This window comes from Vulpes lagopus, chromosome 12 (assembly GCF_018345385.1).
Source record: "Vulpes lagopus strain Blue_001 chromosome 12, ASM1834538v1, whole genome shotgun sequence".
NCBI classification, from domain to species: Eukaryota; Metazoa; Chordata; class Mammalia; order Carnivora; family Canidae; genus Vulpes; species Vulpes lagopus.
Window position 1 is genome coordinate 17,701,464 of NC_054835.1, and position 18,017 is coordinate 17,719,480.

Below are 18,017 nucleotides of genomic sequence, written 5' to 3' on the forward strand. Positions count from 1 at the left end.
AAATAAATAAAATCTTTAAAAAAAATAAGCTTTTGACTTTCAATCTTAAAAAAGTTTGCATATGCAAAATCAAGTGGAAAAAGCACAATTTTAGGGATATACCTAAAATTGAATACAGACAAGGGTGAATGAACCCAAGTATATAACTAATGGATAACTTCACAGAGGGAAATTAATTCAGATAACTTTTGAGCGTAATATTCTGATTGAACCTCTTCATGGGAGGAGAAAAAAAACTACAAAAAGAAATTTCAACTTGATAGTTTTGTAATTGGCTGTGGTATTGGTGTAGTAATAGTAATGTTGAAGTTATTTTGTAAATAGAGCACATGAGTTGTTGGAAACCAAGGCTATCACTCTGAAATAGAGAGATAAAAATGTTGACAAAGGGGCAAGAAAGAAAAGGAAGAACCTTATGGTGATAACTTTGAATTGGAGGTACCGGTGTAAATTTTTGTTTTTTCAGTAGGCGCCATACTCAGCCTATAGCCCAAAATGGGGCTTGAACTCATGACCCTGAGATTAAGACCTCAGCTAAGATCAGGTGTCATACACTCAAACAAGCCACCCAAGTGCCCCTGGAAATTCAATAGCTTTTTTAAAAATAGTTCCTAGGGATCCCTGGGTGGCGCAGCGGTTTGGCGCCTGCCTTTGGCCCAGGGCGCCATCCTGGAGACCCGGGATCGAATCCCACATCGGGCTCCCCGGTGCATGGAGCCTGCTTCTCCCTCTGCCTGTGTCTCTGCCTCTCTCTCTCTCTCTTTGACTATCATAAATAAATAAAAATTTAAAAAAATAAATAAATAAATAAATAAAAATAGTTCCTAGGGCACCCCCGGTGGCGCAGTGGTTTAGCGCTGCCTGCAGCCCGGGGTCTGATCCTGGAGACCCAGGATCGAGTCCCACGTTGGGCTCCCTGCTTGGAGCCCGCTTCTCCCTCTGCCTGTGTCTCTGCTTCTCAGTCTCTTCTCTCTCTATCTCTCTGAATAAATAAATTTTTTTTATTTTTTTTTTATTTTTTTTTTAATTTTTATTATTTATGATAGTCACACAGAGAGAGAGAGAGAGGCAGAGACATAGGCAGAGGGAGAAGCAGGCTCCATGCACCGGGAGCCTGATGTGGGATTCGATCCCGGGTCTCCAAGATCGCGCCCTGGGCCAAAGGCAAGCGCCAACCACTGGCGCCACCCAGGGATCCCAATAAATTTTTTTAAAAATGCTTTATTTTTTTTTTTAATTTTTATTTATTTATGATAGACACACAGAGAGAGAGAGAGGGCAGAGACATAGGTCAGAGGGAGAAGCAGGCTCCATGCACCGGGAGCCTGATGTGGGATTCGATCCCGGGTCTCCAAGATCGCGCCCTGGGCCAAAGGCAAGCGCCAAACCACTGCGCCACCCAGGGATCCCAATAAATTTTTTTAAAAAATGCTTATTTAAAAAAAAAAAATAGTTCCTAGATCTGTCCACTGAAAAGTTTAGAAGCAGTAACACTAAATATATATGAGCATATCTAATTATGTCCAGGTTTTGATTGCAAAATATTCTTTGCTAAAAGAAACCAGGGCTCCTTGGGGAGAGGGCTAATTCCATTCACAAAGTGAATCTGAAACAATTTCCTGTGCCAGAAAGCAAGGACCTATTCAAAAACTAGTGGGGTCATATCAAAAGGAGCCTGCCTGCTTGAAGAGATTCCCACTGGTCAAATTTAGGACAATTTGAGTGTCAGGAAAAAAATGGTAATGGATTGTATAACGTTCCAAGTACAAAATGAATTCAAGAAGTCATAGTGGCATTCACAGTGCAGAAGGGATGACTAGGTGAAGCTCTCTTTTACAAAGAAGAATGCCAGCTACCATCCAAAGGAATGATAGAATTAAAAAACCACCATTTTCGGGATCCCTGGGTGGCGTAGCGGTTTGGCGCCTGCCTTTGGCCCAGGGCGCGATCCTGGAGACCCGGGATCGAATCCCACGTCGGGCTCCCGGTGCATGGAGCCTGCTTCTCCCTCTGCCTGTGTCTCTGCCTCTCTCTCTATCTCTCTGTGACTATCATAAATAAATAAAAATAAAAATAAAAATTTATAAAAAAAAAAAAAACCACCATTTTCTCAACCTCCAGTAAAATAATTGCCTTGGACAAGGTCAGCAGTTGATGCTAAAACCATAGGGTAGGGCAGCCCCGGTGGCGCAGCGGTTTAGCGCTGCCTGCAGCCCGGGGTCTGATCCTGGAGACCCTGGATCGAGTCCCACGTCGGGCTCCCTGCATGGAGCCTGCTTCTCCCTCTGCCTGTATCTCTGCCTCTCTCTCTCTGTCTCTATGAATAAATAAATAAAATCTTTATAAAAATAAAAAATAAAATAAAATAAAATAAAACCATATGGTAAAAGATTATTGTGAAACAGGATATTCACATGACCTCAAAGATCTGATACCTAAAGATTACTAATTAGTCATTAAGAAATCTTTACAATATGAGATGTGGCAGATAACAAAGGTACCTACCAAGAATTCAAGTTCAGCATGACAAGTAAGATAAATGGACATAATGTGCCTCAAGATTTGATGCGATAGGAAATACACAATATCATCCTTGTAATATTCTTGCCAGGAATTTTGACTTGAATCTAATTATCAGGAGACAAATCAGACAAATCCAGATTGTTAGGAGTTCTCCAAGATTACAGACCTGTAGTCTACAAAAATGTAGACTACATTTAAAATGTAGACTAAATGTAAAGTTGAGGTGGACTGTCCAAGATCAGATTAAATGAGAAAGACGTGGCAACTAAATGCAAATTATAATTCTTTTTTTTTTTTAAGTATAATTCTTGATTGGATAAACATAAAGGATAGTTTGAGAGGATGGTTTTTGAATCAAATATTGATAATGTATTAGAATATTGTGTTAGTGTTCTCTTAGTTGTAAAAGTGAAACAAGGAGAATGTTCATAATCAATATATGATCAGGTATTGAAGTGTCATGATTGCTCAGATTACTTTCAAATGGCTCAGAACAAAAAAGTATGATACATATCGGAAGGAGAGAGAGAAAGCAAGTGTGGTAAAATATTAAAAATTGGTATGTCTTCTGGATAATCTGTACAACTCTCCTTTCTTTAAATTTTGCATATCCTGTTTCCCACCTGGTTGCTGTCCTCAAGAAGCTTATATTACAGTCGAGGAGAAAAGTAGTAAATAAGCACATAAATAAATATGCAAGTAAAAATTACAATACATTGTCCTGAAAGAAATCAGAATACTATAACAAGGAAAACAGATGACATTTAACTTAGAATGTAGGATGATCAAAGATACCTTTCCAGCATGTGGTCTTGAGCAAAAATTATTTGAATTCTATGAGGGCTGGTTTTCTTATCTGTAAAAATAAAGATAACTTTTTTACCCTATCACTTACGAAAACAAAATGTGATAATGTACAAAGTACCTGACATATAGAAAGGAAGCATGATAGATGTTATTGGCTCTGCTGCTTTCCTCAGGATTCCTTTCCAAGTATTGTATTTTGTTCATTTGCTAATACTCCCTAACCTTGTTTTTTATTTGGTTCCACAGGGCTCAGAATGGAATGCCTCCAATTTAGAGGATTTACAGAACCGAGGGTAAGCACACAGAGCAATTGCTTTCATCCCCATGACAGAAATCACTGTTCTTTCTTTACTTTTTCCTGTCAAATAGGTGTCAGTAACTTTAATCTTAGGAGTTGCTTCAAGTTGATTCTAATCAGGTGTAATGTAATAAAAATTTAAGTGGCTATTCTCCCACTGTTTCATCCTCCCACACACACAACTCTCAAGAAAAAGATACTGTTTAGGTGGAAAGGCTTTCCAAAATAAATATGCATGCCTTTCCTGCTGTTTAAAGCAAATGTAGTTATTGATTCCTTTTTTTGTTTTTAGAGCAATTTAAGGTTCACAGTAAAATTGGGAAGAAGGTACAGAGATTTCCCATATATTTCTGCCCTTATATGTGCATAGCCTCCCCCATTATTACCATCCCCACCAGAGTGGTGCATTTGTTATAATTGATAAACCTACATTGGTACATCATAATCACACCAAGTCCATATTTACAGCATAGTTCACTCTTGGTGTCCAGTTTTTGGCCTTGGACAAATCTATCATGCATCCATCATTTATGGTATACAGAGGATTTTTTACTGTCCTAAACATCTTCCGTTCCACCCATTTATTCCCACCACCACCCCTGGCAACCGCTGATCTTTTTACTGTCTTCATAGTTTTGCCTTTGGTTCCTATTTTTATGTGAGAGTACACAGAACTGCATGTGTTGGGTTCATAGCTGCTCATTCAACATTTATTGACCGTCTTCTGTGGGCCAGGTACAGTGCTAGATACTAGGGATCCAAGGAAAAATAAGAATCAATCCCTATCCTTTTTTAGTAAGGTGTTTGAAGTCTAAGTAGGTCATAAATATAAAGTGGACAAGCTTCTGAAATTGAACAAGAATACCTACCTTGTATTAAGAAATGTGCCCTTGGGATCCCTGGGTGGCGCAGTGGTTTGGCGCTTGCCTTTGGCCCAGGGCGCGATCTTGGAGACCCGGGATCGAATCCCACATCAGGCTCCCGGTGCATGGAGCCTGCTTCTCCCTCTGCCTATGTCTCTGCCTCTCTCTCTCTCTCTCTCTGTGACTATCATAAATAAATAAAAATTTTAAAAAAAATTAAAAAAAAAAAAGAAATGTGCCCCTAAACAGTATGGTTATTGAGTTTGATAGTAGCTATTGAGATCACCATGAACACTTAGCAAGCAAAAAAGCTGCCATTCTTCTTCCTTTTTTACTTCTTAGCTAATGCCTAAATTTTTCATTGAACATAGCCATGCTAACTCTTAATTGTGGACAGTGATAAGACCTACTGAAATCCAGAAGTAGTGATGGATAGTGGCTGGCTGCCTGTTTTCTAAGCTGTAAGTCAGCCTTCTGGTTATCTTTAGCATCATAATCAGAGTCATACTCCCTACTTTTATTTCAAAAGAAAAGTATGTCATAATTGTTAAAATGAACTGGGAACAAGACTTAAGCCAGAGAATTTATACAAAGAGTTATTGGAGTGGGGAGAAGCGGGGAGTGAATCTGGTTACTTAATTTAAGATATAAAAATAAATAGAACTTGGACATTTTTTTTTTTGAACCTGGACATTTTAAATTGATTAGAATTGAGTCTAGAGTTCTTGAAAATAGAGACTGTATCTTAGTTTTGTATAAAACATATCTGCCTAGCTCAGAGCTTTTTAAAAAAAAATTTTTAAATTTATTTATGATAGTCACACAGAGAGAGAGAGAGAGAGAGAGAGAGAGAGGCAGAGACACAGGCAGAGGGAGAAGCAGGCTCCATGCACCGGGTAGCTCAGAGCTTTATACCAAGAAGGTACTCAGTAAATGTGAAGGAATGATAGAAAAATTGACTGTGACTTGCCAGAAACTAGCATGTAGATACAGTGTTTAATATGAAATCTGAGATTTTATACAGCCAGTGCTTGCCAAATGCATTGAAATAACATCATGCATACATATACTTTGATTTTAGAATGCACTTTAACTTACAACCCCAGCTGGAGATGATACCTGTTCATCTCATTTACTACTTATAATGCTAAATTATAAAACACAGATGTATTTGTCTTAAGAGACAGTATAGTTAGATGCTCAGACATCTACTTAGATCTTGTTTCATAAATTCACTGGTTCTTAAACGCTTGTGGATTAAGAATTACAGTTACAAAATATGAACACTGCCCCTTTTGGATCATTTAAGGGATTTTCAAGTCTAATTTTGGCAGTGAGGCCATTTTCACCCAGTTTACTGACTGCAGAACCCCATGTAAAGTGCTACTCCATAAGATATGTCAAAAGAAGTTTCAAGGAGTGCTAATTTCAGTTGGTAGTGGTTGTCTAGAGTTCTATAATGACAGGATTGAGAAGCCTTCTGTCATAATCCATTAGTAAAATATGGGATTAGAGGTGGGAGGTTAGTCATTTTTTTTTTCATTTTTATTTTAAATAAGAGAAGTGTGCTTTCCTTTTGACAGTTTTATTGAGTGTAAGTCACATATAGTTCACCCATTAAAATGTACACTTTAATGATATTATCTTTTAGAGAGTTGTACAATAATTAATTTAGAACATTTTTTCAAATCCAAAGAAATCCTGTACAGTCACCCCCATTTTCCTTCTCCCTCAGTTTCTAGAAACTACTAATCTGCTTCCTATTTCTAGGGATTTATCTGTTCTGGACATTTCATTTAAATGGAATTGTGTAATATATGCTCTTGTAAAAATGGTTTCTTCCATTTCACATTATATTTTCAAGGTTTATCAATGTTGTAGCATGCATTAGTACTTCATTCCTTTTTTAATTGCCAAAAATGCTCCGTAGTCTGAAATACCACATTTTGTTTATTTAGTTATCAGTTGATGGACATATGAATTGTTTCCACTTTTTAGCTATTATGAATACTACTGTACCATTCATGTACAATTTTGGGGGTAGATTTATTTTTCATTTCATTTCATACCTAGGAGAGGAAAATGCTGGGTTATAAAGTAATTCTGTGTACTGTTTTCCACAATTGCATGTGCTTGCTTTTTAAATTAAAAAAGAAAAAAATTGTTTCTAGTAATGGACTTTGATGCAGATTTAAAACAGGTTCAAATCATGTTTCAGAAAAATTTTGGTCTCATAAAAAAAAAAAAGAGAGAGAAAAAGAAAAGAAAAATTTGGGTCTCTTGACCTTAACCACAGAATGGGTTAGCTAGGACTCTCCCTTTTTGTAGTCGTTTCTCTGACTTCAGAAATTGGGTTTGTAAGAACCCCGTGTGTAGTTAGTTCTAAGAAGGAAACCGCTTTATGTTTCTAGTAATTTTAGCAACTGAAGAGAAATTTTCAGATCATTGGCCTTGGGTTGATCCTTTGAAGTAAAATACAAGACATATTTTCGAAAGACTGTCAAAGATGAGATTGTGTAACTACATAAACTGAAAATGGAAAAAAAAATTTTTTAATGGAATTTAGATGTTGAACTTGGTAGACACCTTTTCTCTTAGTAATTCATTGGTGCCAGATATGTCCTGGATTCTGCTATGTAGTTTCTGTACTAAATAAGTATATAGTCCCTTAGTTTTTTAGCTTTTTTTCAATATTTTAGTATTTAATTTCAGTCTAGGGAGTAAGCAAATTTTAATTAAGAAAAACAGTCCTAAGAATGGGTTTAGCCTGAATAGTAGAGCACATATTTTCCCTTGGTTTTCTCACAGGGTGCGGTATATCTTGAATGTCACTCGAGAGATAGATAACTTCTTCCCAGGAGTCTTTGAGTATCATAACATCCGAGTATACGATGAAGAGGCAACAGATCTCCTGGCTTACTGGAATGACACTTACAAATTCATCTCTAAAGCAAAGTGAGTAATGGTTCCACAAATCCTCTGACCTGTGTTCCTCATGCACCGCACATGGCTGGGGCCTGAGAGGTATCGGTGGTTTAATGTCTATACTGTGGGAGAAGGAAGTAAAGAAGAAAAGGAGACTGAGATTCCTTAATACTGGGGAAAAGCTGGTTGGTGGCATCATACTTTCCCTGTGAGTAGATGAAGCCCCTGGAAGAAGATAAGCTCCTGTTAACTGTTTGCATTGAGCACAAGATGAAGGGAAACAAAGGAAGATATTCTGAAGGAAGCGCCTACATTGCCAAAGGGGACATTTGAAAGTTATAGAGTAGAAATTACTCCAGATGGTTGGGATACAGAGTCCTTTGTGTTTTGTTGTTTAAAGATTTTGTTTATTTATTTTTTTTTAAGTTTTTTTTTTTAATTTATTTATTTATGATAGTCACAGAGAGAGAGAGAGAGAGAGAGAGAGAGAGGGGCAGAGACACAGGCAGAGGGAGAAGCAGGCTCCATGCACCGGGAGCCCGACGTGGGATTCGATCCCGGGTCTCCAGGATCGCGCCCTAGGCCAAAGGCAGGCGCTAAACCGCTGCGCCACCCAGGGATCCCTGATTTTGTTTATTTATTTATGAGAGACAGAGAGAGAGAGAGGCAGAGGCAGAGGGAGAAGCAGGCCCCATGCAGGGAACCCGATGTGGGACTCCATCCCATCTCTTGAGGATCACGCCCTGGGCCGAAGGCAGGCACTAAACCGCTGAGCCACCCAGGCGTCCCATACTTTAGTGTTTAGTGTTAATTACTATTAATACGTCAGCACTGTTTTTTTAAGTCCCTGGGGATTTCCTTGCCAATCCTACATATTCCTTCAGTAGAAGGAACCATAAATGAGCATGTTGGCCATGCTGCCCCTCTGATGGGACCACATTCAAATCATCCCTGCAGATAAGAAGCACTTTTGTTTCCAAAGTCCTCCTTCAGCAGTGATTCCACATCTTTCTTCAGGACCTCATAGTCAAGAAGCTCTTCCTCTTAGGTATCTTGAATCCTCCTACACTGGCTTTGAGCCCATACTCTGAGTCTCTAGCTAGCACCTGAGATAGTGTTTTATATTCTTGAAGGCTATTATTAAATTGTTCTCAATAATACCACTCATGGCATGCTTACTGTGTGCCAGGTACTTTACACATATTCTCTCATGTAATATTTTCCAGAACCCAAAGAGGCATATACTGTCATCCTTTTGTACAGATAGGAACAGACTGTAGAGATGAGGTTCCGAGAGGTTAAGTAACAAGGGTTGAAAATAGGACTTGAACCAAAGATCATGTCTTATCTCAGAGTCCATCAAGTATTTAGGAAGACTCTAGTATCCTAAGTAAGGGAGACTGGAAAAGACTAGGCAAATTGTGAGGATCACAGCCAAAGAGGCTAGAGTTCAGGCAAGCCCTAGTCCCAGTGAAAGGAAAGGCTCAAGGTGAGGCATGCAGGTTACATGTAAGCAGGCTCTCCTACTCCTGCAAGTTTAGGTCAGCATCTGAGATGGCACACTGATCAGGGCCCTGAATTCCATACTTGATCTACAGATGGGTGGGTGGGTTTAGCATTCCTAAAGTGATAGCAGGCTTAATCTAAGACAACCCAGCATAGGGAGGGGCAGGAGAGGAGGGGAGGGTATGTGGCTGAAACTGAAAGATGAAATTGGATTTTCTGAACTGACTTCAGATCCTTCAGTATGTGAGTTAGAAGCCATCTACTGAAAACACCTCATTCAAAATGAATAAATGCTTTTATAGGGGTGGATTTCATATTTGTATTTTTCTTAAAATTATCTAACTTTGAATACCTTCCATGCCTGCAGATATAGACCTAAAATTTGATGTCAGAGCTTGATGGGAAAATATAGAGCACATGTCTGAACTTCTATCTGAGTTACTGTGTACTGTAGTCTAAATGAAAATCCTATGGTGCTGTAAACAACACAAAAATTTTCTAGTCCTTTGGGATCATCTAAGCACACAGAGACACACACCTGCACCAACCTAAGGACCCCAAAATTTTGCATCTAAATGATGGGTAGGAAGTTAATCTTACCTTCCTTTTGAGACTATTTTGATTATTGGAGATCATTCTCTGAATTCCTGTCACTTATCTGGCTCACTCATTTTGGCACATAACTTCATGCCTTCCTTGCATCGTACTTAACTTTTTCATGTGTGTCTATCTCCAGCAGAAGAATTATAAGACTCTGGAAGGAAGCGTGTTTACTATAATACAGTGAGTGAGTGAATGAATAGATTTCCCCTATTAGGCTAATGTACTTTTTTTTTTTTTTTAATTTATTGGAATAGCCACCTAGGAAGGATCTTTAGCCCACATACACTAGTGAAAAGAGTAACCATTCTTTTTTTTTTTTTTTAAGATTTTATTTATTTATTTATTCATTCATGAGAGATGGAGAGAGGCAGAGACATAGGCAGAGGGAGAAGCAGGCTCCCTGTGGGGAACCTGATGTGGGACTCCATCCCAGGACCCCATGAACTGAGCTAAAGGCAGACACTCAACCACTGAGCCACACTGGCGCCTCAAGAGTAACTGTTCTTTTTTCCAGATTCTAAAATGTTTCTACTTACAGCTGACAGATCTAACAGCAGATCCATAAATTTGTTCATACATTTAGTAAATATTTGAAGGCTTACTCTGTGCCAGACACTGTGTTATTAGCAGAATTAGCATAGCATAATTGAGTAATGTTCATATCCAAGGCAATGAGTTCTGGCATATTGAGACCATGGGGTTTTGTTTGTTTCTTAGTGTCACTTTATGGTAACTTTGCTTCCTCTTTCTTCCACCCCATTAAAACAACAACAGGTAGGTAATTCCACCCTCCTCACTGAGAAAACCACATGGTGTGTCACATTGTCCCATCCAATTCCGTGGATTATAGAGCCAGTCCCTAGACAAAATATGATGATGGTGTTGTGAAAAGTGATATCTAGAGCTACATCTGAGTAAAAGAGGAGGGCTAGTTTCATTTGGTTTGTACTTTCCTCCAGAGACAACTCTTACTGGAATTTGAACTGGAAGCAACTCAGAACATTTGGATAAAGTAGATGAATCACCGTCACATTTGTAACTCAAGAGTGTGCCAGCCTTGAAACATGTCCCTGGGACTGCAAGGGTACTGGCCTTCAAACCTGCAACATGGGGCCCAGTCTCTAAATTAAAAATTCTCCCTTCATACTCTGTGACCACCTGTTATTGCAATTACCATTTTGAATTTTAATTCTTTCTCCCACTACCATTCAGGGAAAATCTACTTTATCATTACCTCCTAGTATCTTGCACATTGTCTTACATACAGTGATCGCCTGGTAAATGTTTGCTGAATGAATTGAAAAGGATTAATATTAACATTGAATATTGTTTGAGTACACTAGAACTGCCTCCCTTCCTTGCACATTCAACTATGGATGTATATAAGTACACTAAGGTGGGATGGATCGAAAGAAAATGGAAGGACAACAGGATACTTGGAAACATTTAAAACCTAGCTTTTAAAATGTACTCACTAGGTCCATTTCTGTTAGGAAGGATGTTGGGTTTGAGGTAGGTAGGTGTTAAGGAAAATAACTACATGACTTCCAGCGCTTTGACAAAACCTCAGATGTGAGACCTTCTGGCCAAGCGTCTGAGATTTCATATTGTTGGAGCAGTCACTGTATCCCTGGGGTTGCAGCTTTCTATAAGTTTGCTGTGGCCGAACCAAGAAAGAAGGCGTATGCAGATTTCTACAGAAATTATGATTTCGGGGTGCCTGGGTGGCTCAGTCGGTTGAACGTCTGCCTTCGGCTCAAGTTGTGATCCTGGGGTCTTGTGATCAAGCCCCACATCGGGCTCCCTGCTCCATGGGGAGTCTGCCTCTCCCTCCCTCTCTGCCCCCCACCCTGTTATTGCTCTCCATCTCTCTCTCTCTCTCTCTCTCAAATAAGTAAATAAGTCTTTAAAAGAAAAGAAAGAAATTATGATTCCATGAAAGATTTTTTTTTTAAGATTTTATTTATTCATGAGAGACATAGAGAGAGAGAGGCAGAGATACAGGCAGAGGGAGAAGCAGGCTCCATGCAGGGAAGCAGGCTCCATGCAGGGAACCTGACATGGGACTCGATCCTGGGTCTCCAGGATCACACCCCGGTCTGCAGGAGGCACTAAACCGCTGCGCCACTGGGGCTGCCCTCATTCCATGAAAGATTTTGAGGAGATGAAGAAGGCTGGTATCTTTCAGAGAGCAAAGTAAATTTGGAATATAAAGAATTTCTTTGGATTGAGTTCCATTGAAGTTTGTCACTTACCTGTGTTCCTGAACTATGAAACACAAATACTGGATTATGGAATAGTTTCTCTTGTTAAATAAACAACTAACAAATATTTTTAACAATAAAAAAATAATAATAATAGGGCAGCCCCGGTGGCTCAGTGGTTTAGCACCACCTTCAGCCCAGGGTGTGATCCTGGAGACCTGGGATCAAGTCCCACGTCAGGCTCCCTGCATGGAGCCCGCTTCTCCCTGTGCCCCCACCCCCCATGATTAAATAAAATAAAAAATCTTTAAAAATAATAAATAAAATAACATATACTCACTATTGTGTACTTATTTCAATTCCCCAATGTAGGAAACATGGATCTAAATGCCTTGTGCACTGCAAAATGGGGGTGAGTCGCTCAGCCTCCACTGTAATTGCCTATGCAATGAAGGAATATGGCTGGAATCTGGACCGGGCCTATGACTATGTGAAGGAAAGGCGAACAGTGACCAAGCCCAATCCCAGCTTCATGAGACAACTGGAAGAGTACCAGGGGATCTTACTGGCAAGGTGAGTCCTTCAGTGACTTTCTCAGATTTTCCCTCCAATACGCTCCCTGGGGCAAGATAAAACATCCTTCCCTGCAGCTAATTCTCAGCCCAATTTGGATGTATGATACATTTTGAAAATTGAAACCTCTGTCAATCTAATTTTTAAAAAATAAGTACAAGCATTTAAGAATAATACAGAAGATCAGGCATTCAAAAAATGATCTTTAAACCAAAAGGTGAAAATACTGTTCTCTTACTTTAATTCTTAACTTGGTGCTGATTATCATAAACATTTTTCAGCCTCTTCTAAGGCCAGACACAGCTGCCTTATCAAAATGGATACTTATTGCTCCCAGAGTAATGCTAAGCATAGATGAAATTCTTTTAAAAAAAAATTAGCCCATTTTTTAAAAATAAATAAAAAAATAAAAAATACCTGGTGCTATTTTAGGCATCATTTTTTTTCAGTGCTTGGTTTCAGTGAGCCTTCTCCAGAATTTTGGTTATGTGACAAATCACAGTTGGGGTATGAAGGCACTTCTGGAAATAACTCTCTTCTTTTAAAAATATTTTAATCTGATTATATATGTGCTTTGCAAAAATGCAGAAAACACAAAGAAAAATAATTTATAAATTCAATACGCATAGACAGCAATCAACACTATCTTGCGTGTTTCTCCAGCTCTGACTCCTACCACATATATTAATGGATATTTTCTCACAAAAAACTATTCTTCAGCCTACCTACCTCTTCATCCAATAGCTGATCTTCTTTTTTTGTTTTTATTAAACTGCAGCAATGTATATTGAACAGTTACACTGCACTTAGCCATCATTTGACCATCCTTTCTCACCCTCAGCTTTACTGAGATAGAATTGACATATAACATTATATACATTTAAAGCATCCAAGGTGTTGATTTAATGCATTTATATATTGCAGACTGATTATCACCACAGCATTAGTTAACACCTCCATTCTTTCACATACTGTTTCTTTTGTTCATGGTGAAAATATTTAGGATCTCTCTTAGCAACTTTCAAGTATATGATACAATTTTATAACCTATAATCTCCAGGTTGTGCATTAGATTCCCAGAATTTACTAATCTTATAATTGGAAGTTTATACCCTTTGACCAATATCTCCCCATTTCCCCCATCCTCCACCCCCTAATAACCACCACTTATTCTCTATTTCTCTTGGTTTGGCTTTTTTAGACTTCACATATAAGTGATACCATTCAATATTTATCTTCCTCTGTCTACCCAGTACTAGATCTTGAACATCTTCCTGTATGAATAAGAATTCATTTCAACAATAATTTTGTAATCGGTTATAAAATGAGTAATGAATTATTATTTTACCCCATTGGTGGTGGAAGCCACTTTCAGGAAAGAGATTTGTATATTAAACTGGATTTAAGGATCAATTTCATGAGATGCCACATGCTAAAGTTCTGTGGAGTGCTACATTTTGCTTTGTTTTTTCCATATGGGCATGTCCTAGGTGGTTTTGTTCAGATGAAGGCACAGCTGCCTAGAAGCAGTTGGGGCCAGTGCCAGAGTGTGACTCCAGTGAGTCTCATGACTTGGTCTTGACTCTTGAATCTGGGCTATATTTCCCTGAACAAAATGTTAAATAGCCTTCCAGCCTATCAGGCAGAGGGACCACCCTCCTACCCCCAAAGTCTTGTGAAAATGTGGCCACAGCATAGCATTATGGTTTCCACTAAAAAAAACCCTCCTGTTTACTCAGTACTTGGCATGATTTCATCTGAGCCATTCTTTTAGGAGGCAGGGAGGATACTCAAGTCTTCTCCACTTAAAAAGAACTTCGAGGTCCTTGGGGCCAGATTTTGATGACATTTTTAGATTAGATCAAAAGGTAGGACACAGCAGTTCTTTTTGGCACAAGAAAGAGGCATCTGGGGGTTTAGATGAGACACAAATATTGTATGTTCCCAGACATACACATGACGGATGTTAGGCAGTGTCCTCACGTGACCCATTGAGAGCAAGGATACTATGTGTCCTGCCAATTTCAGTATTTATTCTGGAATCTCAGGCTACTGCAAGCTGTTGGGTTGGGTTTTTTTTTAGCGTATGTGGTTTTTCTTAGATATTAAAGGAACTTCAGAAAAATCTCAGATGAGGATACCAAGGGCAGCATAACCCACAAAATCACACTGCCTCTTCCTTTCCCTTTCAGTTCTATCCTGCCTTCCTAGACTTGATTCATGGAGGGAGGAGCAAGCCCTGGGGAATGAGGAAACCACAGAATTTGAGTCAGTAGATCTGGTTTCTATCTCTGGTTCATCCTCTTGTTGCTACTTTGAGGAGTTACTTCACAGTTCTTTTTTTTTTTAATGTTTAGAATTTTTTTTTAAGATTTTATTTATTTATGCATGACAGACACACAGAGAGAGAGAGGCAGAGACACAGGCAGAGGGAGAAGCAGGCTCCATGCAGGGAGCCTGATGTGGGACTCGATCCAGGTTTCCAGGATCACACCCCAGGCTGAAGGTGGTGCTAAACCGCTGGGCCCCGGGGGCTGCCCTACTTCACAGTTCTGATTCTCACCTGATTCCATCTATAAAATGACAAGAACCCTATGTCACACTGAAATTAATAATACACTATATGTTAACTAAATTGAATTTAAATTATTTTTTTATTTTTTATTATTATTTTTTTATATTTTTAAAGAACCCTATGCCACCGGGCTGTTGTAAATAAAAATGTGTATAAATGTACACTACAGTGCCTTGGCTGGCTCAATCATTAGAGCATGCGACTCTTGATCTTGGAATTGTGAGTTCAAGCCCCATATTAGGTGTAGAAATTACTTTAAAATCTTTTTTAAAAATGTACAATATATACTGGTAAGGGTTATTCTAATATAGTTATCATCATTTTTCTCCAGGGCTACCCAGAAACACATACATACATGTGCCATTTATCCCCTCCTTCTTCCTCCAACCACTGCCTGCCACCACCCACAGGCACATTAACTCCATTAGAAACTAGAATAGGAAGTGGTCCTAGAATTTCCTGTACTGTGATGTTTCCTGGATTTTAAGAATTAGAATCTAGTGCTAGGGATATCACTTAGGCTGCTTTCAGCTGCAAGTAATAGAATACATCCATCAATCAAGTTCTCAACAAGAAACAGCATGCTTAGATTAGGATTATTTGAGGAAGGTTTTATAAAGCAATTTTTTTACAAAGTTGTGGGATTGTAGTAGAATCAAGGGACTTGCGTCAGCAGAGCTGTTTAGTAATAGCTGTGAGGCCTAAAGAGGGAGGGAGCAGTTACTAGAACCTGGAAGGAAACTCCTGGAGAAAAAGGCACCTTCAGAGAAGAGAGATAACCTTCAGTCAGGGGACACAGCCAACCTGAAGTGACCCTGCAGGAAGAGAGAGTTAGAGGAATAAGTGGCCAGTTTTTACTCTCTTCCCTCCAGACTGTCTCCTGCTGGGGCTCCCATGGAACAGTGAATACCCAAACCAAATTAGGCGTCTGCCAGTTAGGAAAAAGAGTGCGAGTCCTGCTGGGTATACAGTCATTAGGATCTTCAGTCTCTGGTGTTTTCTTAAAAGACAACACTTGAGGCTACTGGCAAACTAGCTGCCAAGTGTATTGGGCCCAACAGAATCTTGCCCAGCCCTTGAGTGCTACTCCAGGGTCTGCCTGCTTAGAAGAGTAAAGACTGAGAAGCCCCAGACTCCTGGAACTGTCTGAAGCTCTACAGCTTAGGTAAGCAGGAGAAGAAGGTCCTTAGAAAAATCCTACTCATCTGTTTGCAAAGAAACACATTTCCTATGGAGGCACTTAGATCTTATATTCCAGATCTTCTCCCAGGAAGGATGTGCTAGTTTTCTCAAAAAGATAGAGCCCTGCTACTAGCATTCTTTCAACTACATGGTTGTCTAGAGTAGCACTGGGTACTTAACTTGAGGTGGCAGCCCTCTGTTTGAGGGTGTTAGCTCGGTACTTCAACATCTTGGTGGAAAAGAAGTTTACCAAAGTGATACCAGGCTCCTGTGATTTATGAATTGGTCATAGTCTCTTAATCAGAATGTGAGGCTATGGGCCAAACAGTAACCACCTGTCTAAAATGCAGGGAACTTTTTGCATACTTCAGTATGTCATTAAGAGCCTGGGGAAGGCTAGTATTTACTATAATCCTTTGGACCTAAAAAGGGAGGGTATTATAAAGCCACTAATACTGTTCATTTCTAATTTTATTTTTTGTGTTTTTATAGCTGGTGGATGGGAATGAGACAGGAAGAGGGTGTGTGTGTGTGTGTGTGTGTGTGTGCGTGTTGAAACCTTCCATTAAACTGCCAACAGCCATGTTTGTCATTCTGTACTCTGATCATGCAGGTATCTGGCAGATTTTTGTTCCATTAGACAAGTTCAGATTTCAGGCATTTGCAAGCTGGACCATGTGTCTGTGATATTAGTTTCCTGTATACAAGGGGCAGAGAAGAAACTGGGTGGTAGCCAGGGAGAGTCCATGCCACATGTCTTCATAGATGTCAGTTTTGATTCTTTGAACGCCCCTATCGCCGGGGCCAAAAGAGGCAGAGGTGTCTTTTACATTCCCCTGCTTTGCTGGTGGAGACTTTGAAGTCTTGTTAGCTGGTGCACAGTGGTCAGTCAGCAGGAGGGAATCTGAGAATGAACTCACATTACAATTGAGATTGAAAGGCTTTCCTTAATAGCTTTTCAGTGAAATAATCTTGAAGCATTTAGGACCATGGACAACACATAGAAAATGCTCAACTGATGCTTTTTCTTTCTTCTACTTTCTGTGGGCTACCTAATGCCCTAAGAGGTAGCATAACAGTCTGATTTTACTATAGCTGATATTTCATTTTTAGTAGTATTTTCCTCTATATAACTTTCTCAAAGTTGGTGCTTTACCAAACATGTAACAAGAAGAAAGAAAGCAAATTGGAGGCAAGAGAATGGGATAGCATATGTATCCTGTCCCTTAGATTTCCTTCTTGTTCATTTATGAAGTAAAAGGCCAAATTTTAGGGGAGGTGGGTGGGGGTTGGGGTAACTGAGTGACAGACACTGAGGAGGGCACTTGATGGGATGAGCACTGGATATTATACTATATGTTGGCAAATCAAACTTCAATAAAAACAAATGGGGAAAAAAAAAAGCCAAATTCTTGCCCAGAATGGCCCAATCATCGCATGTGTGTCGGTGTATTTATGTGAATCCAAATTCAGGTCTGAGATTTCTCAAGGGAGAAAAGAACCTGAAGCTTCTTTGCATCATCCAGGCCACAAACCAACTCTGAAGTTCTTTTTGGTGACTTGTTTACTTGATGCCTACCTGAAATAGATGGAGAGAGTCAGCTGAATTTAAACATTAACAGTTGGGATGCCTGGGTGGCTCAGCTGCTTGGTGTCTGCCTTCAGCTCAGGGCATGATCCTGGATCTAGGGATTGAGTCCCACATCAGGCTCCCTGCAGAGAGCCTGCTTCTCCCTCTGCGTATGCCTCTGCTTCTCTTTCTGTGTCTCTCATGAATGAATGAATAAAATCTTTTTTAAAAAATAAAATAAATGAACACTAACAATTTAAAAATAATAAATATGGTCCAGTGCCTTAAATCTATCCCTACCAGTGATCAAGCATCAGAATAAAACTGACTTGGGGAAAAACTGCACTGACAGTTTGGTGTTACTGAGTAAAACTGATGATGCACATAT

At 39.4% G+C, this 18,017-nt stretch overlaps 1 protein-coding gene across 3 annotated transcripts in view; it reads left to right on the plus strand.

Moving 5' to 3' along the window:
- The window catches only part of SSH2 (slingshot protein phosphatase 2), a 237,270-nt gene that overhangs the window by 205,953 nt on the left and 13,300 nt on the right, over positions 1-18,017 (plus strand). For all 3 annotated transcript variants that reach the window (XM_041725969.1, XM_041725972.1, XM_041725971.1), the window contains 3 exons: positions 3,577-3,623; positions 7,300-7,446; positions 12,102-12,302. In XM_041725969.1, the coding sequence (XP_041581903.1) occupies positions 3,577-3,623; positions 7,300-7,446; positions 12,102-12,302 (395 nt within the window). The remainder of the gene's footprint in view (positions 1-3,576; positions 3,624-7,299; positions 7,447-12,101; positions 12,303-18,017) is intronic.